Source organism: Diaporthe batatas (genome assembly GCF_019321695.1).
Source record: "Diaporthe batatas strain CRI 302-4 chromosome Unknown Contig00004, whole genome shotgun sequence".
NCBI lineage: Eukaryota > Fungi > Ascomycota > Sordariomycetes > Diaporthales > Diaporthaceae > Diaporthe > Diaporthe batatas.
In genome coordinates this window covers 2104021-2130048 of record NW_025408551.1, presented here as the reverse complement: position 1 = coordinate 2130048, position 26028 = coordinate 2104021, and the positions used below count along the sequence as shown (strand labels likewise).

General features: G+C 57.5%; 5 protein-coding genes across 5 annotated transcripts; 1 reads left to right on the top strand and 4 right to left on the bottom strand.

Moving 5' to 3' along the window:
• Positions 1-777: 777 nt before the first annotated feature.
• Positions 778-7515, bottom strand: KVR01_004057 (uncharacterized protein). The gene is made up of 8 exons (XM_044791584.1): positions 6344-7515; positions 5440-6255; positions 4952-5245; positions 4615-4768; positions 3386-4563; positions 3055-3333; positions 2442-3000; positions 778-2366 (listed from the first exon to the last, which is right to left on the bottom strand). The coding sequence occupies exons 3-8, from the start codon at positions 4967-4969 to the stop codon at positions 1969-1971; spliced, it is 2586 nt and encodes an 861-aa protein (XP_044646221.1). The 5' UTR covers positions 4970-5245; positions 5440-6255; positions 6344-7515; the 3' UTR covers positions 778-1968.
• Positions 7516-10856: 3341 nt separating this feature from the next.
• Positions 10857-12227, bottom strand: KVR01_004541 (uncharacterized protein). Its single transcript, XM_044794587.1, has 2 exons — positions 11700-12227; positions 10857-11621 (listed from the first exon to the last, which is right to left on the bottom strand). Exons 1-2 carry the CDS (start codon positions 11993-11995, stop codon positions 11468-11470), a joined length of 450 nt encoding a protein of 149 aa, XP_044646705.1. The 5' UTR covers positions 11996-12227; the 3' UTR covers positions 10857-11467.
• An 8-nt stretch (positions 12228-12235) lies between these two features.
• Positions 12236-15087, top strand: KVR01_004302 (uncharacterized protein). The gene is made up of 2 exons (XM_044790310.1): positions 12236-13024; positions 13167-15087. The coding sequence occupies exon 2, from the start codon at positions 13307-13309 to the stop codon at positions 13898-13900; it is 594 nt and encodes a 197-aa protein (XP_044646466.1). The 5' UTR covers positions 12236-13024; positions 13167-13306; the 3' UTR covers positions 13901-15087.
• Positions 15088-16161: 1074 nt separating this feature from the next.
• Positions 16162-18498, bottom strand: KVR01_004238 (uncharacterized protein; the record flags this gene model as incomplete). Its single annotated transcript, XM_044791506.1, has 3 exons — positions 16162-17015; positions 17093-17799; positions 17974-18498. 3 exons carry the CDS (start codon positions 18496-18498, stop codon positions 16343-16345), a joined length of 1905 nt encoding a protein of 634 aa, XP_044646402.1. The 3' UTR covers positions 16162-16342.
• Positions 18499-21117: 2619 nt separating this feature from the next.
• Positions 21118-24944, bottom strand: KVR01_004372 (L-aminoadipate-semialdehyde dehydrogenase). Its single transcript, XM_044794121.1, has 3 exons — positions 24532-24944; positions 24416-24472; positions 21118-24357 (listed from the first exon to the last, which is right to left on the bottom strand). The coding sequence occupies exons 1-3, from the start codon at positions 24817-24819 to the stop codon at positions 21202-21204; spliced, it is 3501 nt and encodes a 1166-aa protein (XP_044646536.1). The 5' UTR covers positions 24820-24944; the 3' UTR covers positions 21118-21201.
• Positions 24945-26028: the final 1084 nt, after the last annotated feature.

The window sequence follows — 26028 nt, the reverse complement described above, 5'->3', positions numbered from 1 at the left end:
CGAGGCTGGGACAGAGACTTGGCAGATTTCATGGGGGACGACAGCATAGAAGAGCACCATGTGAACCACTGCTAATGGACGCCGGGACCTCGGAGCAAGAAGCGGCAACCCTAATTAATATACCTAGCCTTGGGCCGTGAAAATGAACCTCTGTCACACTCCGTCAATCGAAAACGTATCCAAGGCGTTCAACTTGTTGTCTGGATGTGAGGCGCTAGGATCCGATTGTGGGCTTAGATTTGATAGTTCTTTTGGAGCAAAGGCACCTGGGCAGGAGACCTACGACCAGAATTTTGACATACACTCGAGTCGAGAAAGAAAATGTTGTTGGCGTGTTCCGCTTAGGCAAATCGTGAAGACCTCACTAACAAAATGCAAGAATGAGCCAAATCATCCAAGTCTCAGTGATTTGTGTTGGAAGAAGGTTATTCTGGCTAGAAGCCGTATCACATCGTTGATGTTACCGGCTCCTGGCGTCTAAACAGGCTTTCTCTATGCAATTCCTGCAGCTCCTAGAATCGAAATCACCAAGCCGGCTTCGACAACGCTGAGAACTATCTTGTCTTTGCTCCCCGAAAGAGATGATCCGCACAATATTCAAAGCTGGGAATCCTCATCACCTCAGTCCAAGCCAGCCATGCTCTACTCACAAGGAAATACCAGGCCGCCACGTCCTCATGATCATCCTCACCTCACCCACTCCATCAACCACAACCAAAACTCACCCAGACAGAACCAAACCGACAAGCCCCGCAACAGCCCAGCCCTGCGCAGGCACCACTCCCCACAGTCCACCCCACAAGAGACCGTGGCAGCCTCCCGGCCCACACCTGAACCCTGTTCCACGCGTTCCCTCCCCGGGCCCGAGATGGGAGGCGCATGCCATCCCTGCGCTAGAGGAGGAGGAGGTGCTCGTGTGTGGCGAACAAGGCCAACATTGAGCTCGCTCGTGATGACACAAGGAGTGCTGGGGCAGTGGCAGAGACAAAAGGCTGCCTGACCTCTAGACGCCTCGCTCCAGCGCTGCCGGAGGCCATTCGTGAGCGCGCAGGACAGGCAGGCAGCCTCACTAGACGGTGCAGAACAAGGCTGCCGACGATGCCGCGGTGGACGCAGGCCATGGAAGACGTGTGGGCGAGGTTTCGATTCCGGCGGGACCAAGTAATCGCGCATCACAGGTCAACATCACCACACCAGACAATTCACAAGGGACCACCTCAGGTAGAACAGAAACTCTGGCTGTATTTTTAGTTGCCCGAAACCCCTTTGAAAAACACCGCTGTACCCCGTTGAACACTAAACGCCTGTCCATTATGCTGAGTCTTTCACCCCGCTCATTACTGTGCCGGATCTCCTTTAGAGTGAGACAGACCAAGGAAACAAGACCAAAATATCCCATATACCCAGCCGAGCCAAAAGTATGAACAGCAGAAATAATACCAAAAAAACTAATAGGGGTAAGCGAGAGACAACCGCCAGACGACGTGTCTGTCGCCGTCGGGTGGGACGACATGAACTAGTACAGTGTGATGGGGGGAGGTAAAGAGAGTTGGCGACGGCCAAAGGAAAACAAGCACCCCATCCCGAGGACTTTTTGCCCGACCTTGTGTCCGTTGTGTACGCTGTGCCCGGCTCGTCTGAGCCCATCATAACCCGCTAATGTCCTATGCTTGAGAGACATGACATGGTATCCAGGGGTAACGTTGAAGATAGTGATGATTCCAAACCCACCAGAAATATAAACCAGGACCCAAACCCCAAAAAACAATGGACAAGAATTTCGATACTGGTCCGGTCCGATCCGGTTGCTTTTTGACAATGCGCCTGCCTTTGTAACTCTTATCGGCCACTCGGTCCCTGTTGAGTCTCGGACGTGTACAGAAAAGGAGGAATATAGACCTGGGGGGGTAAGAAGATGACGAGGCACAAACACCCCCCCCTTAGGTGAACCGTTGTCACCTTCGTCGCCTAAGCTGATTCCCTCTCCTGCAGGCCCGTCTCGCCGAACTTGTGGAGAAGGTCCTTCAGCGGCTGAGGCGTGTCGGCGTCGGCCGGCCCGTCGTTGGTGGCCTGGGAGGAGCTGGTGCGCGGGCTATTGCCACCCGTGGTGAGCGCCGGCGTGGGCATCGCCGAGTTCATGTCGGACTGGGAGCTTGGTCGTGATGCCGTCGCCCCGTTCAGGTCACCGTTGGCGCTGCTAACACTGCCCTGCCTCGAAGCGGTGGCCCGGAACTGGCTCATCAGGTTCTCAAAGGCCGCCCACTTCTCATCAGGGCGGCTGGGCTTCTTCCTCGAAAGGTAGTAGGGCCGGCTCTCCCTGATGAGCGTCTCCTGTTCGACACCTCGGAGGTGGAAGCAAAGTTTCTCTGTCGTTGAGGTCAGCGAGCCGCCCGTGGTCCGCCGTGAGCTAGACTTGCAAACCGGGTGGGGTTAAGACTTACGGACAACGTAATTGGCGTATTGGTCCTTCCACATTGCCTGCAGCAGACCGCTCCCGTCCTCTGTGCGGGTGTTCATGATCAGGTTGTACATCTCCAGCCGATCCTCCGGCTCTCCGAGCTCGATGCAGTGTTCCATAACATTGCTTGCGTGCTTCTGCTTGGAGTAGACCAGGAACTGGTCGATGCAGAGACGGATGATTTCGGCGCGTGCCTGTGGCCCTCCCACCTTGAGGACGATCTGGGTGACGTAGTTTCCCCATTCGTCCGGCACCAGCCTGTGCGCGTCGCGGAGGAATTCCTCGAGGATGAAGGCCTTGTCATCATCTGTGCCCTCCTCGAGCATCCGCTGGATCACCCTGCATGCGTAGTTGTGCGTCGACAGCATGAAGACCTTGCCGCGGATGCCGTTGTAGACAAAGTCGATGTGCTCCCTGGGTAGCTTTTGTATGATCTTCTGGATCACATGGTTCGAGTGGACACCCTGCATCAGCTTCAGCAGCTCGGGCTCGAGCTCCTTGGCCAGCTCGACCTGCTGCTCGACGAGGATGACGTTGAAGGCCTAGAAAGGGGTCAGCAGGGGCGCAGCGTTACAAGACTTTCGCATTCTGCTCACCTCCTGTACACATCGACAGCCGTAGATGTTCATGGAGAGTTGCGCCACATTTCGTTTCATCTTAAGCGCGAGCGTCTTCTTCTGCGCGAGCGTCCCGTACTCGAACAGCTTCTGGATGATGTAGTTGCCAAACACGTCTGTCATCATCTGGTTGGCATTCACGATGATCTCCTGAAAGACCCTCTCCTTGTCGTCACTGTTAGCAATGGGAATCTTCTCCTGGAGGAACCGAGACCCCTGTTGGTCGCCGGCAAAGTCGACCACGAAACCGAAAATGTCCTGCGGCTCATCAGTACTAGTTACGCCCGTACCAGAACAATGGCCCACGTACCCTGAGCTGCCACTTCTTATTGGCGCCTTTCGACGTCTTCTTGAACTCCTCGAGTAGCTGGGGCGTTGCCTTGAAGCCCTCGAAAGGGTTCTGGGTGCGCCCAGGTCGGCCGGCGTAAGCGGCCGGGCCAGTAGGAGCAGCGTAGTATGGTTGTGCTTGCATGGTGTAATTCTGGAGATATACCGATTGCATTAGTTGCGCCTGGGCCTGCAGCTCGGAGAGCTGGCTCTGGCTCATCTGGCCGTACGGGGAGGGGTCGGCATATGGCAGCTGGTTGGGCAGCCTTGCCAGCTGGCCCTGCGATCGCTGGAGCCCGCTGAGGGCGTCTAGGTCCACAGCCGTGGCCGGACTAGCCCATGGCTCGGCAGGCCTGGCGTTACTGAAAGCCCTCGGGCTGTTCATGGCGGACTGGTTGACGCTCATTGCCAACGACTCCCGCCTGGATCCCTGGGGGAAGGTCTGGCCGACACCGTTTCCGGGCGTCCAATCGCCCCAGCGGAAAATCTGCGACGGCGCGGGTGTGCTCGCCTGGACCGTGCTGAAGCGGGGGGCCGGGGAGTTGTTTGGCATGTTCCTCGCGAGGGACTGGCGAGCAGCCTCCAGGGCGGCATCATCAAGCTGTGGGTTCAGGCTCTGGGACCTCGAGGGCTGCTGTTGCTGATAGTATGAGGAGGAGGCGGCGCTGAGGGATGGTCTGGAGGCATGCCGGCTATGTGACGGGATCGTCTGGGGGAACCCAGACACCTCGTTGTTATACTGCACCGCCGATTCGCTCTCGGACTGCCTGGACGACGGCAGCCCCGAGTCGCGTGGCGCCGCGCCATCGTCAAAAGCAGAAGCCCCCGAGTTGGTTCGTGCAAAGCCGCCGAACCCGGACTGGAAACTGTTGACCCTGCCGGCCGGGCCCGAGATACTGCCGCGGCTGATCACGCCGTTGGATGCGTGTGCGAGGGTGGTGGGAAAGGTGTTGCTCTGCCCGTTCGTCAAGCGGCCTGGGTTGAAGGACGGGGAGGTGTTGGAGTTGTTCTGAAACGCGGACGGTGGGGAAGTGCTTCGTGATGCGTTCGGTCGAGATTGGACGTTGTCCTGGGAGGGCCAGTTCCCCAGGCCGCTGGAGGGCCACCGGGTGGCCTCGGATCCGCCCTGTCGCTGTGCAGAGTGCAGCGGCTGGCCGGCCGCTGTGGGTTGTGTCAATTTTGCGCCCTCGATGTTCCAGTTCTTGTACGCACCAGCAACACCTGAGTTGTCCCTCGAGGAAAGGTTATCCGTCATGGGGTTCTGGGTCCATATACTGCCGGCTCCTCCTACTGGTGCGGTGCCATTCAATAGGGAATTGAAGAGGTTCGTGGGTCTGGAGTTGCGGTTCGGTTGCTGGCCGTGAATCTGCTCCGAGGGGTCAGCCGCAACCTCAAAATCGGTGCCCTCCGGCCGGCTACACGAGGCGCATAGGGTCAAAGGCGCAAGCGCACAACAAGACGGAACGACAGTGCAGGGCGTATCATCTGGGCCAGGCGCATCCGTTCTGTGACAAGAATGTGCGCGGTGACGAGGCTTCGGGCGACTCACTGGTTGGGTGTTGTCCATGGCGGGCGTCACTCCGGAGCGGAGCCTCGCGGTCGAGAATCGGAAATTATCTTGCTGAATGTGTGCGGGATGGTAAATAGCCTGCGGCAGAAACCAGCTGTACGTTAGACAGGACAACAAGACGTAATTAGAATGGAAACAACGGGCGCGAAAGCGTGCGTGCGAACCAAGATGTACAGAGAAGGAAGATGATTTTGAAGTATTGATGCAGGAAGGCAAAAGTTGGGGGAGCAGGACTCGGATTGCGAGGAGGTTGGAGTGTGTGCTGCAAATGCGCTAAGATAAAGGCATTCAGCTGTCAGGCCAGGCACAAGCAGGCAGGCCCCTAGCCCATGGGCCAGAAAGGAGGGAGGGAGCACTACCGACGAGCCAGTGGAGCCTGGCTTTGGCCTAGGGCCGAGTCGCTCCACCCTCGCAACTTGCAAGGGCTGATAGGTGCGCGGGCTGGTGTGTACTGGTAGAAATCATACCTTTGTGGGCGTGGGCGGGCGAGGATTGCCCGAAGGGGCGTGCTTGTTGTATGCGCGCGTGTGTATGTGGATGTGTAGAATGTGTAGTATGTTATCCGTATCTGTCTGTGTACCTTTGTAGATTTTGTTCAGAGGACAGTTTGCCTGTGGTCTCCTATGTGGTCCTGTAGTGCGGTGCTGCCGTCCGGGGTGGCTTGCGAGGGACAGGGCAGGGCGCAGGGTGGTGCTGGGTCAATCAATGCAAACAAAGTGTCGGGCTTGGGTTGCGACAATGCAGTTGACGGGGACGGAGGCGGGCGGGAAGGTTAAGGTTGCATTTGTGAAGTCTTAAGGTTGCATTCCAGTGCCAAGGGGCAGCAAATGTGGATGATCCAGCCTGCGAAACACCTGAGACCAGACCGGGGAGGACCTGGAAACGGGCGACAAAGTACGCACAGCACGAGCGCGGTGCCAGCCAGACAAGCGGCCAGCGAGCCCACTTTGAGAGAACAGAGAGACAGCCTCGTGCTGCACTGCGCCGGCTCTGCACGGCACCACAGGCGCACTGGACCGGAGCTGAGCTGAGCTGAGCTGAGCGGCGAGCTGAGCGGGGGGAGGCGAGGCACAGCACGGCACTGTACCAGACTTTCGACGGTGATAATATTCAAGCACTGACTGCACCGCGGACCACACCTTGGGCGGGCCGAGCTCCAGAAACACGACGAGAAGTGAGAGGAGAGGGAGCGGAGGCCGGAGGAGGGACCCTGAAAAGGCCTGGGATTTTTGCGGGGTGAGCTTCTTGAATGTTTGAGATACTGACTCCGGTGTGGCTCCTGTCTGCCACAAGTCAACATTAGCGCATTGTTAGCAGCAACATGTCAGGGGTAGACCCGTCCGAGACGATGTCGCAAGTCACACGACTCACCGCGACGATAAACACCCTGTCGGTCCTGTCGAGCGTTTTTTTGTTCTCTGTCAGTCTTCTTGGCTTTCAGTCCTGTCGAGGGTTTTTTTTTCTCTGTCAGTCGTCTTGGCTTTTGAATTTTGGCTTTTGTGCTTTCCCCCGGCCGAGTCGATGGTGCAGGCCTTGATGCGCACCGGCGACAGAGTCCGGCCGTCTTCTAAGGCGGCAAGCGGCAAGCGGCAGCGATGGCCCTTGGTGTCGTGCGAGGTTGCAGGTCGATGGAGTGGAGGATGCGGCAGCCTAGCGCTCCTGCGTGCGCACTAACTGCGCCGGGACGGGCAAACTCTCCGCGGCTTTAATTATTGCAGACGTGCAGGGGCGGCACCGGACTGGCCAGGCACCTAATATGGCTGGTAAGGCTGACACTCCCTCGCCCGACTTATAAAGTGCCTGCTTGTCCGTGAATGCCGGGCTCCTTGGTGACGGTATGTGGTTCCCGGGAGTCAGGAGATCGGACGAGGCGGCCGAAGCGGGTCGGCCAGCTTGCCCTCCGTGGCAACAGGCTCAGATGATGCTCGATTGCTCTAGATGGTCTCGCGGGACAAAGTGTGGCCTGCGAGGCGGCGGCAGTGATGGATCCTGTCGGTAGCTGCAGGGAGGTGTCAGCTTGCAATATGTCAACCTGCCTGCCTGCCTTCCTAGCTGCCTGCGTCTCTTGGTCATGCCACGATGTCACGTCACTGGGCTGGGAACCAAAGGGCGACTTACTGCAGGGCAACAGACGAAGACTTAAACGGCCGGGTGTGTGACGGACGACTCCGCGGTGACGAGCAGGAGTAGGGAATAATGGATATGTAAATACGTTTGCGGCGTGGAGGGGCGACTATGACTGGGTGTTGCTGTTGGCGTTGGCCGATGATGTACAGGGCTATTTACGGCTTGATATGTGACGGTCAGCGAGGGTGGTGTGGATACTTTTCTTTTTGTTTTGTTCCAAGGCTGTAACAGTCGCAAGACCAACGAACGACCAGCAGTCCGAAAGACCTGTTTTTTTTGTACGGTGGTGTATTTTGGTGCATATGATTTGTAGATACCAACAAGCTGGAGAAATGGACAAGAAAGTAGGCTGGGGTGGGGGGACGTGGTGGGATTTTGGACATGTGTTCCCTTCAAGAGTACAGTTAGCAGGGGGCGGGGGGAGGAGGAGGAGAGAAGGGACGGATGCTTTGCAAGTCGAAATGACGGGCAATGAACAACTACGCAGGGCAGCAGGCAGGGCAGCAGGGAGGACAGCAAGAGATGAGGGCGACTTCCCCATCTGGCCAGCCTCAGCTCTTGGAAGGGAGGAACAGCTTTCGGGTCACGTCAGGTCGCCTCACCCACACAAAGATAGAGGTAGGCTAGACTACTGTACCCCGTACCCCAGATGCCAGTACCAGATGGACGGCCGTCAGATCGATGCATCGGCCCAGAGCTGGCCTCCCTCCCTCTCCCCCACGCCGCACACTCGCTCACCTAGAGAGACCCTCCGCCGCCCGCACCTCGCACCCACCGCCTTGGTCCAGGTCAATATTGTGTCCATCTAATTTGCACCCAGGGCCCATTGGCATTCTATCCCGCCTGTGGGCCTCCAGGTGCGGTATAGGGTGGTCTCTGCCACAGCAAATACTGGCATGTTGGCCCGCCACTAATAATAACCAACCTCTACCAAGGGAGCACTTGAGGCGCGAGGGACATCATCGGCACTGCCGTTCATGCACATCGCCAGAACAAAGAGACTTCTGCTTGCTCCGCCGCGCGTTCGCTTAGCCCGGCGGCAGACGGCCAACCCACATCGGCATACAGCTGTCTGTTGGACAGCCAACTGGACATCCCAAGTTGGTCGTCTGTTTCTGTCCACAAAGCGGAAACAGGGGGCCGTGACAGCAAGGTCAGACCAGCACCAGCCGAGGCGACTCTTGTGTAATGTGTGTGTGTGTGTGTGCGGGCGAGGGCCGCATAACTGTCCGTGAACGGTCATGGTGAAATCGCGGCCCCTACATATTGGCTGTGTGAGATGCGCGCACATCAGGAACGTCACAAATTTTAAAATTTCAAGCCACTTTCGCTGGCAAGCTGGGCAGAGGGGATCGACAATCAATAAGCTAAGCTCGTATAGGTCGTCGTCTTCCATTTCTTCGCTCCCCTTTCTATTCGGCACCGGCCCTCGTGGGAGCCTACCAGGTTGGAGCAAAGTCTATATTGGAGTTTGTGATAAGTTAATCCACCACGTCCGGTCCCGCTGTTAGCTATTGTCAAGGGCTGTCACAATATTCGACCTTTCCGGTCGGTACCGTACGGACTAGACAGCACAGAAGGGTTCTGTCAATTAGTTTCGAGACCCCGGGACCCCCTTTGCTGCACCCTCAGGCCTCAGCGGCCAGCCGCGGAATGCCCCGCAGTTTTGGTGGGGGCAGAGACCCGTGGGCGGCTTCTGTGCGGGCGGATCTTGCATTGCCATCTGCATATGAAAAAAGGCCGGTAGGCTGGTTGGCTGCCAGGCTGGTGGCGTGCCCGCATGTACCCATAAGAGCATACCTACACTAGCAGCTACAAGAGGACACCGAGGGCCGTCTCGTACGGTATTATTGTTATGATCCAACCCCTTCCCCACAAGGGCCTGCAGCTTGGCCTCCGCGCCGTCAAAGCTTTTTCGTAAAGACGCAGTGATCGTCATATTGCCCTTACTGCCAGGTAGCTTGACGTTTCAGAATTTTTGCCTTCAGGAGAAGCGCACAGGACTACAGCTGACCAGCAGACCACAGTGACCTGCAGGAGTAGCGGCTCTGGACTGAAGCCTCTTCTGCACCAACATCCAACGACAGCCGCCGCCCCCTCGTCCCTGGTCGCATATGGCCCGTTGGCCAATCCTCCGGGTTGGGTCTAGCTTTTGGGCCTGTTCTATTTCCATCCGCCCATGGCCTTTGACTCCCGAAGCTTCGCATGTGGCAACGCAAATCAAACATCACCAACACAAGGTTCGGTTCCGCCAACAGCGTCTTGTCCCAAAGAACAAAGGGCACCGAGCAACAATCGTGCGCATTGAGCTGTGAGGGTTGGGGGCGGGTAATCGAGTTGCTCCACCATGGGCTTTCATACCGGGGCAGAGCTCCAGGGGGAGACAGGACCCCGCCCTTGTGTGACCCGAGGTGAAACATCGCCAATGGCAGTTCGGGCGACCTGTCCGTCACGACGCCTCGCAAGATCGTCTTAACACTTCGGACGAGGTGATACTCGCCCGTTAGCGAGCATCCCAGGCCTCCCGACGAGGGCCGATCCCACCGGCAAAGACACACTGTGACTTCATGAGCATCCATCCTTGCGTGGGTAGAGAGGCGGTGAGCCGAGGACTAGCCCCGACAAATAGCTGCGTGAGCAGGTCGTCAACGACAATCAGCGACAGCCATGTGCTCTGCTTTTCCATGGCCGTGGCCGTCTGCTGCAGCAGGCTGCGGTGCCCTGTCCAACGAGAGACCCCGTCGCGTTGCATGAGAAGCAGTTCACGTACGATGCATTCTAGTAACCTGTTTGCCTGCAATGTTGCCCCGTCGTCTTGACCCGGGCTGGCGTCGGGCAAAGACGCAGGCCACGCCGCGGACGGGGCGGGACAGGCGACAGACACCACAGTCTTGTAGAACAGCCAAAAACCGTTTCTTGGGCTGATGGCGGTCGGTAAGTGGCCAAGACAAATCTGCGGTTCACGACATGGTTGCGCAGCCGCGCAGGCTGCCATCGAGATTGCAGGGCGCAGGCCAGACTCGCACAACGGCAATGCCATGGGTGACAAGACGTCCACTCTCAGCCAGAGCGGGCCGTGGGATAGGCTCAGCCGCCTCATGCGCTGCGAACAAACCGACAGCACAAGCTCTGAGCCGGGTCACAGCCCGCCGGCCAGCGGACGAGGAGGTCGAGACTGACGGAGAGGTGCGACCAGCCAGCGGTGGCGAGCGAGGGGAGCTTTGAACCAGTCATATATGCTTTCGGCGAATGCAGGGTCGGCGAGGAAACAGGAGCCACTGCCAATGCCGAAGCTTCCTGCGGCCGGCAATGGCATTCCCTGTCGACACATGGTAACGCCGGAGTCCGGATAAAATGATTGACGACGACGCAAGGCGATTCGCTCCGGGGACGACTGCACGACCGACTGGCCAAACCTATTTCTGGAAGCAGGCGAGCGCCTCTGAGCCCAAGGTGAAGAAGCGATTGGGTGTCCAACCAAAATAGTCAGTCTGGCGATTTACCGGTGGCCGTGTCCGAGAGCTTGTGCTTGCATGGCTGCAATCCTGCATCGCTGCGTGTCAGGAGGGTTTGAAGTGAAATTCTGAAGAGGACTGGTCATTGTGAGGGCGCGGCTGAGAAGGACCAGAGGACCTGAATCGGAGGTGATCTCCATGATCTTCATACAACGCGACACATGGTGAGCATGGACTCGAACGTAGGGCAAAACTCTAATGGGGTTTCTCGTGGGCTCTCGTGCAACCCTCGAACTATTGGCAAGAGTTTTTCCTGGCTCGCATGTTTGCCAAACACGTCAGTGCGGTGACGTTGCAGTTGCAGGAGGACTCAACGCCGCCATCCAATGCGAGCCCATGCAACCAAGCTGTTGAACCAGGTGAGCGGGACGTATGGGTTGGTCTGGACTCGGGTCCATGACCGGAATGGCTGGACTGGCTGACTGGCTGGCAGGCTGGGCGGGTCAGCGGCGACGCATGCAACACGAGGGGAGGCGGCCCCCAAGCAGGCAGTGAGCCGAAGGGCGCAGCTGGCCTGGCCTGGCAGCCATGGGTGGCCACCGGCGGCAGAGTCTTTGTTCTATTGGTTTTGTTGAAGAGAACGGAAATTCGCGCACCCTCAATCGGAAGGCACGCACCCTCCCTACTATTCAACCAATCAGAGCACAGGACCTTAAAGTCTTCACAACTTCAACACATAAGGCTTCTTCACAATTAAGGGACCACAAACAGGGCGGGTTGGTCCTCTGGGAACTCGGGTCGTGCCTACCGGCCCTACTCACGGCCCTCCGCTATGCTTCGCGCTCCGGGGCTCGCCCCCTTCACCCCAGCCAGCCCTTCGAGAAGAAGTCATCTTGTATTCTATACTTCTTAGTCAGCAAATGGGTGCGCGCCTTCCGATTGAGGGTGCGCGAATTTCCGTTCTCTTGTTGAAGGTCCATATCGAAGCCAGGGGACGGGACGAACGTCTGGGCCGGACATTAGGTGCCGGGCCGATGTGCTTGTCCTGACTCCTGGCTGTCGGATTCCTGCCAAGTTAAGTTCAAGGTCCTTGGTGTTTAGTGCATGGATGCTGGACAAAGGGGACGAGGACGAGTGCTCCGTACCTAGAAGTACATGACTTGACGACGATGTCCTGGTGAGGCGAGGCGAGGCGAGGCGAGACGATCCTCTCAGCCCTCGCACAGTTCAAGTGGGCGCTGGAGCCACAAGAGAGGCCAAGCCAAAAGGGAGGACTGATCCCGGGCGGGCGGGCGGGCAGGCAAGGCAAAGCATCGTGACCTTGAACGATGCTGATCAATTTGGTTTGCGCAGCCAGAAGGGGTAAGGGGAAAGGGCCAACAGGGCAGCCTGGGCAGGCGGAGGTCTGGAAGGACCCCCAAGCAGCAGGAAAAGCCGCCATGGGTGCCAAATTGGGTGACCCACTCGCTCCCTTCGTTTACAAACAGGCGAGGCGACTGATTGGATGTGTGTTCCTGAGCGTTGAAATTGAGCTGACGCTAGGGCGGCAATGATCAGGGGTGCAGCCGGGCGCGGCCAGGGAGTGGCCAATGGGCGCACAGGGCCTCGCGGGCGTGGTTTCCACCCGAGCTTTGGCGCCGTTGCATCCCCCCGTGCGTACCTGCATTTCTGTCCCTGGCACCTGCAGTCTAGTTGCATCGAACCGAACCCCATCGTCAATCCGCAGTGGTGGAGTTGGGTCCATCCTCCACCCAGCCAGTTCCAGCCAGTCCAGCCAGTCCAGCACAGTTGCCAGGTGCCCAGTCCCCAATCTGGGCCATGCCAACACAGCCAGACAGCCAATGCGATCGATCAGGCAAGCCGCCCGTCAGCCCGTGTGCGTGTGCGGTGTGTGTGTGCCAGGGCAGAGGCGGCAGGGCAGGCCACGATAGGATAGGACAGAGCAGGACAGGACAGGGCCGGCCTGCAGTCAAGTCTGCAGCGCAGCAGTGGGCGGCGGTAAGCCATCGATAGTGTGCATCCGCGGGTTTAGTGATGCTGGGTGGTGTGGGTGGTGTGCTCTTTGTGGCTCGAGCGGCTCGATCTCATCTAAGGGGATGGCCTGCCCGTGTCCTGCCCCTTCCAACCCTTTCCTTTCTTTCCCTTTCCTTCACCACCTGGTCCATTGTCACCGGCGTCGTCAAGTCCACATTCGTTCCTTCCCAATACTGCAATACTGCATGCACATGTTGCACTTACACTGCTCGTAATCCCTCGAGATTAGACTTTGTCCCCTCCCTGCCTCCTTGGTCTCGGCTTCATTCTTTCAGTCGAGTTTCCGTCCTTTCATTTTCCCTTGTGTGTACTTGACCTGCCCACCGTCCCCGGGAATTCCTGTCGACTGCGCTGCCACGCGATAAACAATCAGTAATACCTAGTGATCCTGACTCTTCCAACCCCGACCTGACAGCCTGGGCCATTCTCCCTCGAGGTATGTCGGGCGCCCTCCGCATTCTTATACCAGCGCCTCATGATTCAGATCCCCTTCCTCCCTTGTCCCACCGCCCGCGGCAAGACATGGTCCCAGAGAGACACGCCCTGTGCGAAGTACCATATACTGACACCCTTGGCAGGATAACCACTGTCGTTCATTGCTCGATCCAGAGTATCATCATCACTATCGTTTTGCTCATCACACTCATTCATTGAATACCATACACGTATCAACCCAACAAGACAGACAACAGCTAGGAACAGCAAAACCGCATCCGCCATGCCTGCCATGTCGAAGCTCATCGAACGAAACAACCTCGCCATGCGCGACGGTCTTGCCGGGGAGGATGGTGGCAACTCCAACGTCATCAACCTGTTGATCATCATCCTGAGTGTAGTGGTCGTCCTTGGCCTCGTGCTCGGCGGAGTCCTGTTCGGCCTCCGGAAAATCCGCAACAAGCAACAGAGAGTGCGCAAGGACTCCTTACCCCAGTACAACGACGTCGTGCAAGACGCCAAGCGCAGCAGTAACCACCGCCGTCTGACCATCGAGACCAGAAACGGCCACAGTAGCGTGCTGGTCTTCAACAAGGACGGGCAGCCAATGCTGTCGAACCCTAGCCAGCCCCCTCACTCGCCCGACAACGTCCCCGAGATCCACATCACCTTCCCCGAGGAGGAGGACGACAGTGGGCGCCGCAAGAGCGGTCGCGTCCTCGTCGTGCGCGTCGGCGACAACGCTACCGTCGGCATGGAGCCCCTCGACGACGAGCAGCTTCCCGCCTACGAGAAGGAGAGCAAACACCAGTTCTACTCCATTGACATGGACGACATTGGAGGGCTGAAGGAGAAGTCGCGCGAGGACTACCACTAGACCAACCGACACCACTCACCACCATAACCACCACTCGGACCGAACGTCACCGACTGATTACGACCACTCATATATATATACCTGAGGGCTTGGCGAAACACAAGCCCTCCCCCAGTAACGACTTTGATACCGATTTTCTGAAAGGGGATGGGGCGTTTGGAGGAGGTGCTCTCAGTTTGCCATTTTCCGCTGTCTGCAATCGAGGATACCCCTGCGCACGCTTTCGCTTCTCGACCCTGCCGACCAGCCGACCGACTGCTCTGCCACGGCTTCACTGGCTAATGCTGGACGTGTGGAGGGAGAACGTGGAGCGGGGAGCAGGAGGCAGGGTCGAGGACGGGGGAACCAAGCCAAGCCCCCCAGGCGACAAATGCGCCGGCCGAGGCGCTCCTGGGGTGTTCGCTCACCTCAGGACAATGACGGGCGCCTGTGTACATACGGCGCGCGACTGCAAATCAAGTACTGTGTTGCATTTCACTGCATTTGGGCGGTCGATTTTGGGGAGGTTCCCGAAGGATGAATTCCAAACCAAGCGAGCATTTGCAAGGGCTGTTTTCTTTGACACTCTAGCTTGCGGAATTTGTACATTCTAATATTGTATAATCACTATTCTTAAGAGCCTAGAAACAGCAGTGTTTCTTTGACGCAATGCCTAGTCTCAGGTTTTCCTACCCAATACCTATTGAAAAGAGGCGAAAAAACGTCTGATCTGGTACAGCTTGTCCAGCTTCCCAGGGAGCAATGTTTACAAACACTTTATATCGGAAACGGACGCGGAATCCGGCTGATGGGTCACATTTCGGTCGTCTCTCTCCCTCGGCGCCCGTGTTCCAGAACCCGGCACCCTGGGGGGGGGGGGTATAGAAGACGTATGCGCACTCCACTCTGGGTCCCCCCGAGTCACGCTTGATAGCGCACTCCTGGCATGACACCATTGTCATCGACAGGGAAAGCAAGTTCTCGCTGGACATGAGGCAGGGAGGGCCACCTGCTTTCCCACCCGGCGGAGCCCTTTTTGCGGAGCAGCCGCACTCGGCTCCTGTGTGGAGAATGTTTTGTTTTGTGTACTGTATTGTGTACGCAGGCAGGCCCCAGTGCTGGGATGGACAGCACTGAGCCTGAGCAGCTCGGCTTGGTTCAGTGCAGTCAGTCGATTAGAAAACAAGAAGAAAAGAAAAGTTCCAACTTACATTGACTCTCCTTGCCTGTGTTTTTGTATCATCTTTCAACCCGAGGGCAACTCGGGGGTGTCATCACGGCGAAAAACACAATACCAAACCTAATCTTGCCAAGCCGGAAATTTCCACCATTCCTCCCTCGCCTCGCTCGCTCGTTTGCCAGGCAGGCGGGAACGGGTTGATCATCACGTGGCTTGGGAGGACTATGGCCATCGAGTCCGATGCGACACTCCCCATCATCGACTTTATCGCCGTAAACATGTTTGGTAGTCTAAATAAAGAGACAATGCCGCTCGGGCATGGTTCGTCTGATGTGTTAATTAGCCCACACACAAAAAAAAAGCCACCCGGCTTGCGCCCCCCCCCCTCTAGCCCTGGGGAAACAGGGGGCGTTCGTGACGGGCGTTGGGGCGGCCTGGGCGTTTTGGGAGGGTTGGCCCCCAAAAAGATGACGGCGCCTAACTGTATCGGTACCTAGGTGGCCAGGCTAGTATCGAAGCAGGTGCTAGGCTGGCTCCTTTTCGCGGATCCTGCGTGGTGGGCACTTGGTGGGCGGGGGCCCGGGATTGACTGGCTGATTGATCACCTACACACATATCTTCAGCGTGGCCCTTGGGTCCGCCCTTGGCCGCCCCCCCCCCCGGTTCTTGCTTTTGTCACTTGTCGTAAAAAAAGCCCACGACTTCGTGCCTGCAGCCGGGGGGGGGGGCGGGAAGTGACGATCCAGATATGTAAAAACAGGGGACCTTGTATACTAGAACGACATCAACGGGTGTGGGAGCCGCCTGCCTACCCTACCTGGTATGTGAAAGGCCTGTCCAGCCTTCCTTCTTCGAGCCGGCCACGGATTACGGCGAAACCTGTCCTGGGAAGAGGCTACGCCCGCCGAAGCGATAGACGCCCACCACCACCACCACCACTCCTTCCTGATCGCAGTAACCACATCGGGCACGCCAGTGGCCGTGGAGGCGTCTGGCCCTTGCAGGATAGCCGCGGTTGGGAGGACGGCGGGTAAGTATGTACCTAGGTACGGAGTAGGTCGGGGCTGGTCGGCGGTGGGCCTTACTGGTGCCGGGGGATGGGCGGGCATTGGCGGCGGAGGATGTCGTCTGGGCTCGACTTGAACTACCCGAACAGCGATACAGTTGAGGTCGTGCGCAGGTCGGGGGTGGGAATGCTCTACATTCTAGTCTGATGAACTCGCTTCGAAGACAAATTCCGGCCTGTAGACCTGCGCCAGCGCACAACTTCCACCGCTGCTCCTTCATTCAAAGTACGATGGTGGGCCATTGAGCCGTGATTTGTGGGTGCTTCTCGGCCCACTAGGGTTTCGTCCACGATGCGCTGCCTGGTTGTTTCTCGGCCCGTTGTGGTTTCGTCCATTATACGGCGCCTGGTTGTTGCTCGGCTCGTTATAGTTCGGAATGGCGGCGGCACTCTCACTGCCCATGGCGCGCTCCTCGTGTACCATCAATGGCGTCATGTGGTACGCCCTATCAAAGTTCGTTTGCCGACGACGCGGCATGGACCGGGCATCGCCATCCGGGTGCGCGCCGGTCAGACCCAGGCCGGCACCGTACGGGTTCGTGAAACAAGCTTGGGCATCTGCGGGGCTGGTTCCCCCGCTGCCTTGTGAAGGGGATTTCGACACAGGGTCGCAGCCCCGTGCCTCTGCGAGCCAGCCGGGTATCTCTGGGGCGCCGCTGGCCGGGAGCGAGATGGACGCCGCCGGGTCTGTGGCAATGCTCATCGGAGGCGTCATCAGCGCCGAGCTCCGTTTCTTTTCAATCTTCTTCGATTGGAGCCAGCGGTCAGCGGCTGACCTGTTGTTCCTCTGCTCGTACCTGTCCGCTTCTTCTGGTCTGAAGACACGCTCGAGGAGGTCATGAGGAGCCGGTAGTCTCAACGGCCCTGACGGCCCGGCCGCGGGCGACGTGCTAAAATTCCGGGTCATGGTCAGCGCTCGATCCGGGAACATACTCGCGCGAGCTATCTTTGAGTCTTGTCTACGTACCCTACCGGGCCCACATGGTTGTTGTGAGGGTTATGCGAAAAGTTGTCGACCTCGTGCTGAAGTTCTTGGGTCTGGGCCGCGTGATTAGCCAATGACCACAACTTCGGTGTGAAGAACAGAGGGGGACCTAAGCTCACTATTTCTAAAACACGAGGAAAGAAGCGGGCGAAGCGAGAGATTAGTTGCATGTTGGACTGTACGAGAGCCGCTAGGGCGGCATCATCGACAGCTTCCGGGCGGGCCAGGGGCGCGGTGCTGGATTCAAGGTCATTAAACAAGCGGTGTCGCCTTGCCGCTAGCAGTATCTTGGTCGGTTGAACAACATATATTGCAAACATTTCGTCCACTGTGAGGAGCTCCTCGGTGCTGGTCCCGGGGGGCCGCCGGGCCACGATGAGCTGCAGAACCCGCAAAAACCGGGCCAGACTGACTGCGTAGCCGACCGCCTGTCTCTGGGATTTGTAAACAAAGTCGTTAGGCAACTCCTCTAACAGGTCTGGACTGGCCGCCTCGCGGATTCCTGGTACCGTGAAGCGGTAAAGGTCAATGTGGAGGACGTGGGAGAGAGTGTGCAGCATTATAAAGCTCGGCCCCCATGGCGAGTTTAGAAAGCGGTTGATATTGGCATCTGTCAGCAAGAATTCCTCGGGCAATGTCGTCCTGAAGACAACTAGCTGGCTCTGGAGGCGGTTGACCAGTGACATCACCTCAGAGGGTTCCATTTGTGGCCTGGTTGTAAGGCGTTTCGTATCACCAAGGATTTGGTGTCGTAGCTGGTGGAGCCTCAGGTGGTATGTATCCAGACAGAGGTTTCTGGAATTGCTCGGCGTTGGATTAGGCCAGCATGCGGTGGCGTCCTTTTCCTTTCTCATTACACCTACGGCCTTGGAGGCTTCATCCCTGACGGCTTGGTACAACACCTCATCGCTCACGGGAAGTCCGAGGTGCATGTTGTCATCCCGCAGCACGAGGTGCTCGTCGGACCCATCCGCCAGCAGACGGTCCAGTATGTAGCACGCCCACACCAGCCGTCGATTCATCTCCTGTTCGACGAGGGACCCGCCCGCGCCGTCCCTGTTGAGCTGCAGGGCAGTAATGAGGCGTGCGGCAAGCGACATATACATCCACACCTTGCCCGTCTGATTCTCGTGCCAGAAGTGGCAGATGGCACATACGAGCACAACCAGGTTTTTGTGGGCCGGCTTGCGCAGCAGCGAGTTGATGTTGCTGAAAAGGTAGAAGTCCACACGGTCTGCGCACTGTTCGGCAAATGGGACATGTTCATGGCCGGGGGCGATGATCCGAGAGGTCATGGCACAGACGGCGGCGGCGACGATGGGGTGGAGCTCCCTCTTGTCGATCTCGGCGTAGGTTGTGTCGGGATGCAGGATGCCCATGCAAGGCATCGGTGCCCACCGTAAAAAGAAACCTCCAAAGTGTCTCAGCAAGGTGTCTTTCCGAGCTAGCAGGTCTCTGCGGATGCGTTAGCTGCAGATTCCAGCGCAAGTCATCACAGCTGGAGTACGGACTCTGCGTATAGGTTCCCTGCCGAAGACCGTCGAGCCTGGGTCGTCATGGCCGGAGAGATGGGCGATGGCAGCGGGGTTGCCTCGTGTTTGACGGCCACAAGACCAGGACCAGCTGGAGCCTTCTGGCTGTTGCCTCGGCGGGCTGACAGCGGAAAAGGCTCGTAGGACAAATTCCTTTTGGAAGGGAGATACTCGCAGGGGAGGTCACGCTCCTGACAACGCTGGCACCGTGGGGTCTCTCCAGAACACTTTGTCTTGCCAGCGCGGCACTGCTTGCACGCCCTCTGTGCCCGTCTCCTGGCATGCCCTGCCTCTGTACGGTCCCTCGTCGGGACGACCCGACATGCCTTGCCTGAAGAGATGGCTAGGTCAGTGTGTTTTCGTCGCTTGGACGGGGTGCGAGTGGTGCAAGGCAGGCTCACCTTGATCCTTGACGACGTCGCAATCCAAGCCAAATTCCTCGCATTGTTGGCAAGAGCCATTAGGAAGTATTGACCTATTGCAGCTGACCTGTGCAAACATGTTAGCAAGGTATCGCGTCAACAGCAGGCGAACACATGAACCAGCGGCCCGGTCCCTCGTCTCACCTTGCGCGCCCTGCAGTTTGAGCAGCTCTTCCAGCCAGTCTTTGAGCGGTCGCGGTTAGTAGGAGATGGCAGGATGTCACGGCCTGTGGTGCCTACCTGTTCCTGACCATTCTGATGTTGAGGCTCAGGAGCTGGGGGCTGGGCGCCTCCCTGGCCGCCCAAGCCAGGGACATACATCGGAGGCAGGCCTGGTGGTGCAGCTGTGACAGGCGCCACAACACCACTCGGTACCTGGCCGGCTGTCGCTGGGTCGTGCAAGCTCCCGACTCGTGCGTCCGCCGCGAGTCCCGGCGGGGGCGGAGGCGGAGGTGGACGGGCTTGACTTGGCGTGGCATAAGTGGCACATGGGGATGACAGATGTGGGACATTAACAGCCCGAGGACTGTGGCTTCCTTCTGCATGGCTACCCTGCATCTTAGTCGTTTACAGACGAGTTAATATGAACAAGAAAGAATTAGAAGAAGAATGTGGGGAGAAAAACTGAGCCAAGCATTGACTAGGAGGTTCTGCTTGTACTCGTCTCTTTATATCTGGCACAAATGTACCATGGGAAGGCACCAATGTACACACACACCTGCCTAGGTATCCACGCGAACACACACACTAGCAAGACCTAGCGTTTAACCTACACGAGTTCTAGGTAGGTACCTTCTCGAGACCAGCATTCTTCAACGTGGATCATTAGTCAATCAATGTATCTTTGTATGTACTGTACGTACCTGAGTTGTGGTGTTGAGGAAGGAGTAGCTCCCGCCTAGATAGCTCCCTTCCGCTTCGCCCCTAGGACAACTCCTCGTACACGTATTTCAGTTGATACTCTGTTGACGTGATTGCCAGCCACGCAGATAAGTAAGACCAAGCTCTGCTCCATCGCGTTGCTGGCCCGGAGGGTAGACCACTCATCAGAGATATCTGCTCACTTTTCTCGTAGAAAACCAGTCATGCGAGCAAATGGGCATTTGTCTGCTCTTAGAGAGATCACTATCAGGACAGCTATCACGACGGCATGATATCATAAGGTGGTGTTATACTGCTTAGAGTTTAAGTTGTTGGGCTTGAATTTCTGGTCTTTTAACCGGCCGGGCCTCTGTACAGGCAGTCATTGGATTCATGTCAGCTGCTAGCATCTCCGACCCCATCAAGGCTGTACATGTGAGATTTCACGAAGGCGCCATGTGTGATGGAACCGACCTATACCGGCTTCTATACTACTAGGAATGGTCAATGTTCGAATTAATTATCAATATGCCGCCGGTCTGTCACGAGTAGCAATTAGTAGGTAGCCGTCTCGCTGTGTGATAGGACTTTGGACAAATGTGGAATAGAAGCGAGACAAGTGGTTTCGTTTTAACCTCCATACATGTAAATTATATGTGCCGCCTTCATCCAGTGGTAAACAAAAACTACAGTGCCGATGACAGTGCAGAGAGAATACAGTGCGTCTGTGGGGACGTGGCCTCAACCTCGTGCCGCACAGACAGAAGTGAGACAAAATACGATATTATAAAGTCATTCAATTCACATGCTGCCATGGACCCAGCCCCCTCATTATGAGGACCCGGGCCACTTGAGGGCTCGTGGCTGGAGTATATATCCCGCAGGTGGGGTTTGACTTGGGCTGGACTATATCTAGAGAGTCATGGGGTTTCTTAGCCTCCTGCTCCCAAACGGGCCGACGCGGATACGGGCGGACTTGGAGCGCCACTACGGCGAACGGCTGGGAAAACCCAATTCCGATCATGTAAACCGCCATCGATAGGGCTTAGCATGAGGGGCGGGTATACTCAAGTACAGCGCTGGTACATCAGCCTGATGGTCTCACGTGTGACTCGCTTCAAAGGGCTACTGACGAACAGCTCGCCATGATATCAACGAGAATTGTCGCGAGCACAGGCTATGGCAGACACTATGGTGTAAAATCGCGCGACGGTTCGATTCTGGTTGCTCCTTTTATCTAATCCTCTGAAAAACACACGGCAGTGGTCACCACAGCTCAAGCACCGCCGCGGCCACCAGCGGCCTTGGCGCCGGCAATGTCGGCCTTGATCTCCGGGAGGGGGCGGCCCCTCTCGGACGGGGCGCTGATGTACTTTGTCTCGGAGAGGAACCGGAGGTACCGGCCGACGTCCTCCCTCGACACGCCGTAGCCCATGCTCTCGTCGACGCCCGTGTACCTGTCGGCGTCGGCCTTGAGCACGGCGACGGTGTTGCGGTCGTCCAGCTCGGGCGCCCGCGTGTTGGCGGGCAGGTCGTTCATGCAGAAGTGGAACAGCGGCATCAGCGCGTGCTGCTCCTGGTCCTTCTCGATGGGGCCCGCCGACACGAAGCGCTCCAGGTCCTCCTTCCACGCGTCGTACGACACCTCGGGCGCCTTGTACCCGTAGTACTCCAGGATCGACAGGTACTCGTTCATCCGCAGCCGCGGGTGCGCCGTCACCTGGGCAACGTGCATCCCGCCGCCGGCGATCGGGTTCAGCGCGCCCGCGACGACCACCCGCGCGACGTGCCTGACCGGCACCGCGTTCACCGTGTTGATGATGCGCGGCCGGCTCTGTAGCTGGATGCAACCCTTGAGCATTCTCACCATGAAGTCATCGACGTTAGACACTCCAGTCTCAGCGTCGCCTAGGATATACCCCGGCCTGATGATGGTTCCCTGTAGTCCGCGCTGGCCGGCGACGCGAATCAATTGCTCCGACACCCACTTGGTCTGGCCATAGCCGGTGCCGAGGCCCGTCCGAGAACCTAGCATGTTGTCCTCCTCGGTTACCGACCCTTGCCCTGTTCTGGTCAAGTCCTCAGACAGCTTTATGTAATGGTCCGAGTCCAGCACGGCAGTCGAGCTGACGAAGGCGAACCGCTTGGCCTTGCCCTCGTTGCACAGTCTCATGGCGTCGATGGTCGAGAGCACATTGGGGGGCATCATCTCGTGATACCGCTTGACCCAGTGCACAGACGCACCATTGTGAATGACCACGTCAACCTCCTTGCTCAGCCTTTTCCATGTGAGAATGTCGATGCCCAGTTGTGGCTGGGACAGGTCCCCCACGACACAGCTCAGTCTTGAGCTCCACTCGTCTTTCCACACGCCGTTCCCGCGGAGCGAGCGCTGCAGCCGCTCCAATGCCGCAGCAGGGTTCTTGGCACCTCGGACGTGAGCAATCAGCTTCATATTCGGCTTCGCACGCCCGAGGATCTCGTTGATGAGGTAAGCGCCCAAGAACCCTGTGGCTCCGGTGAGGAAAACGGTCAAGTTTTCCGCCTCCCCAACGTCGGCCGGCTGGTACTTGTCGGCCAGGATCTCAACCAGCTCGTCGAAGGATTTGGCGTACTCCGGCTCGCCTTCCTCAACGTCCACGCTTGCGCCTCCCTTGACCTTCTCAATCTGGCTGCTGAAGCCGTTGAGCGTAGGGTATTCGTATAGCATGTTGATGGAAATATCAACACCAAAGTTCTTGCGTGTCATCAAGAGTAGCTGCTGTGCCAACAGACTGTGTCCACCGAGGTCAAAGAAGCTCTGGTCCCGTCGGATCGTCTTGGGGTTCAGACCACGGACGAGCTCCGCCCACTTCTGGGCAACGGCGCGTTCTGTCTCGGTCAGGGACTCCCAGTTCTTCAGGTCCTCCTCCGATGCCTCCTCTGTCCGTTCAGACACATCAGGGAAGGGCAGGTTGGGCTTGTCGACCTTTCCGTTCGGGTTCAGGGGGAGCTTGTTGAGCACGATATAGATGGTTGGCACGGCGTAGACCGGCAGGCGAGACTTGAGATGGTCTCGCACCTCGGTCTGCATCCGACGGTACTTCTTCAGATAGACCGTCACTGTGCCCATCTCGACACCCTCGTCCTCGACGTCCTCATAGTTGAAAGAAGAGAGCCACTTCTGCCACTCCTTGGCCTCGGGGACGATGTAGCTCACGAGCGTGGGCTCCTCATTTCGATCCCTCCGCACCAGCGTCTTGCAGTCTCGGATCAGTTGGTGCTGGCTCAAGTTGCTGTCGATGTCGTTCAGCTCGATTCGGAAACCCCGGATCTTGACCTGGTCATCGGCACGACCTGTGCACTCGACGTCTCCGGTCTCCAGGTACCGTCCCAGGTCACCAGTGCGGTAGAGCCTGTCCCGAGGGCCCTTGTAGTATTTCCGCCACGGCTCATCCTTGCTGTTCTGTGCGTCGAGCTCAACCCACTTCTGGTTGTCGACGAACCAGTTGTCGAGGAACTTCTCAGCATTCTTCTGCTCGTCTCCCAGGTAGCCCTCGGCCAGACCTGCAGCACGGCAGTAGATCTCGCCCACCTCGCCCACCTTGCACATCCTGGTCCTGTCCTCTCGGCTCACCACCAGGAGCTGGACATTCTGCATGCCCTTTCCGGCGGGGACGGTATCCCTGAGCTGGTTGAGGTAGTCAGGGTCCTTGGCGGCGCTCGGGATCTCGTAGTAGCTGACTGCTCGCTGCGTCTCGGTCGTTCCGTACATGTTGATGATGTTGGCGTTGACGGCAAGTCGCCGAAGCACCTTGCAGTCTCTCGTCGTCAGGACATCGCCAACGAAGAAGACATTCTGGAGGCTGGGAAACTCGGCCGAGGCACCGCCCACCAGGATCTGACCCATAGCTGGGGTCAGATGGCTGACGGTGGGCTTGTGATCGCTCATCCATTCTGCAAGCTTCTCGTGCTGGATATCCTCCTTCGCCGGAACAAGCAATTGTGCCCCGAGGAACAGTGGAGTGAAGATGTCACGCTGGATGGGGTCGTGAGCAATTCCAGAAAGCATGGTGAATCTGCTCTCAGACGACAGGTTAAAACGCTCAGCCATCCAGCCATAGTACCGGGTCAGACTGTAGTGGCGACCCAGCACGCCCTTGGGGCGCCCCTCACTCCCCGAGGTGAAAGACAGGGTGGGGTTCGAGTCTGGCCCGACCAGGACATCGGGTGGTGAGGAGGCCTTCTGCCTCGCGCTCTCAAAGACATCCTTGCCGTCGACCTCTCCTCCAAAGAGGTAGCCATCGTCACGGAGGCGGAGCTCGGGCACTTCGGCCTTGAGCTGGAGCGACTCGTCGATGTAGCTCTGGACGAGGGGGGCCAGGGGCCCGTTCTCGTCTGTTGCCCGCCCGATCCGGATCAGCGCTCGTGGTTGAGAGACCTCGAGGTAGACCTAAGGGGCCCTGCTCAGTCGCCTTGCTCAAGGAACGCTCTGCTGGGCAACGACTCACCTGTTGACGCGCCGGGGGGTATGCCGGGTCCAGCACGGTCATGGTGGCACCGGATGCCTTGAGAGGTTCGTTAGGTACGAGTTCTTTCGCATTCGAGCGGGCATGTGGCAATTTACCAAGGTCCCCATGATGCACACGACGAGGTCGACGGACCTGTGTGCCCAGATCATGACCACGTCGCCGTTGGTGACGCCCGCATCGTGCAGGTAGTGGGCGAGCGCATTGGACGCCTCGTAGATCTGGCGGTAGGTGAAGACCCTCTCAGGGGTGGTGGAGGTCTTGGTCTCGACGATGCATGTCCTGTCCGGGTGAGCCTCGGCGGAGGCCCTGAAGCGCTCGTGGATAGGGCCGACGAAGCCCGACCAGTCGAGGTCCGCTGTGGGATCGGGAAGCTGGGACGACATGGTATGATGCTTCCTTGGACAGGCTTCCCTGCGGTATGGGTTCGGTCCAAGTGGAGTTGAGGAATTGGGAAGACGTCCTGGCAAAATTTGTTATTGCCTCGTCCCAGAGCCTATGACTAACCTGCATACGGAGCTGTCTGTCTGTCACAGCAGATCTTGAAATTCTGACCCCTGTAAAATCGTCCAAAATGATGCACATCGTCCGACTGCGGAGGGGCAGCAAGGTACAGCGGTACGTGCTGGGTGCGTGGGGTTTATCGCCTGGACATGATTGGTCAATCAAATGATAGTGCAGCTGGCCCACCCTGGTGCATGACTTGAACTGCGTACCCAGATACCTAAATAGTTTGCATGGCTTGGCTTCATCTTTGGCCATTCAATGTGGAAACTGACTGATCTGAATACTAGGTGATTCTGGACCTTTTCCCTCTCTTTCAGGGCTTATGCAGGGTCCTCAGTACAAAAGAGGCCTACACCCTAATAAGGTGGCACAAGACCCGTAATCTCCGTGGCCTAACGTGCCCAGTGCCCAGGTGTAAAGAGCAAAGCCCACAAAGATGATTTTGAGAATTCCCAAAGTCGATCGAAATGGAAGCATTCACTGGGCTTGGGGATCAGCCATGATTTAGTGCCCCGTGGTAACTTACTATTACGATAGTGTCAGACTGGTCGAGCTACCCAACCAATCCAAATGCAGAACTTTGAGACCGCTGGACTGAGTTCCCAACTATACTGAGCATCCAAAGTGTGTCCGTGATACGTGGTGGACATTTGTTATTTGCTTTTTAAAGATGAATTTCAGGAGGTGCCTTAACAAGGGGTCCCACTATAAGCCATTCACAGTAAGCAGAACTGGGCACTAGATTATTACAGAACAGATACATTAAATCCCAAGTCTCATTCTATTAGAGGTAATGAAATTGGCATAGCCACCTTGTAAAATCAATGCCTTTTCAAAATTCATGCCCTCCTTGGAATGCCAAGAGAGATGCAAGTGTAGTGGAAATATTAGATGGGGACAAAGAGTTTGGGACTCAGCGGTCCCATTGCTCGAAGTGGCCCGTCTCTAACGACTCGGAGATGCCGTACAAGCAGGCCATCCATTTCAACTGGCGGATCCGGGGCAGGTGGGCCAACACGAGGGAGCCTCGTCAGGATCGTGAGGCTGATAAACGACGGCGTTCTGAAGATTGGAGAGTCTGGGGGTGC

Coding starts and splice junctions, on each gene's coding strand:
- KVR01_004057 (XM_044791584.1), bottom strand. Junction 4,564..4,614: donor GGACAACTCAGGTGTTGCTG/GTGCGTACAAGA, acceptor CACAACCCACAG/CGGCCGGCCAGCCGCTGCAC. Junction 3,001..3,054: donor GCTGTCGATGTGTACAGGAG/GTGAGCAGAATG, acceptor ACCCCTTTCTAG/GCCTTCAACGTCATCCTCGT.
- KVR01_004541 (XM_044794587.1), bottom strand. CDS start 11,995: ATGGCGGCTTTTCCTGCTGCTTGGGGGTCCTTCCAGACCTCCGCCTGC. Junction 11,622..11,699: donor GTCAAGTCATGTACTTCTAG/GTACGGAGCACT, acceptor TTAACTTGGCAG/GAATCCGACAGCCAGGAGTC.
- KVR01_004302 (XM_044790310.1), top strand. CDS start 13,307: ATGCCTGCCATGTCGAAGCTCATCGAACGAAACAACCTCGCCATGCGC.
- KVR01_004372 (XM_044794121.1), bottom strand. CDS start 24,819: ATGTCGTCCCAGCTTCCCGATCCCACAGCGGACCTCGACTGGTCGGGC. Junction 24,473..24,531: donor TGTGCATCATGGGGACCTTG/GTAAATTGCCAC, acceptor GAACCTCTCAAG/GCATCCGGTGCCACCATGAC. Junction 24,358..24,415: donor ACCCCCCGGCGCGTCAACAG/GTGAGTCGTTGC, acceptor AGGGCCCCTTAG/GTCTACCTCGAGGTCTCTCA.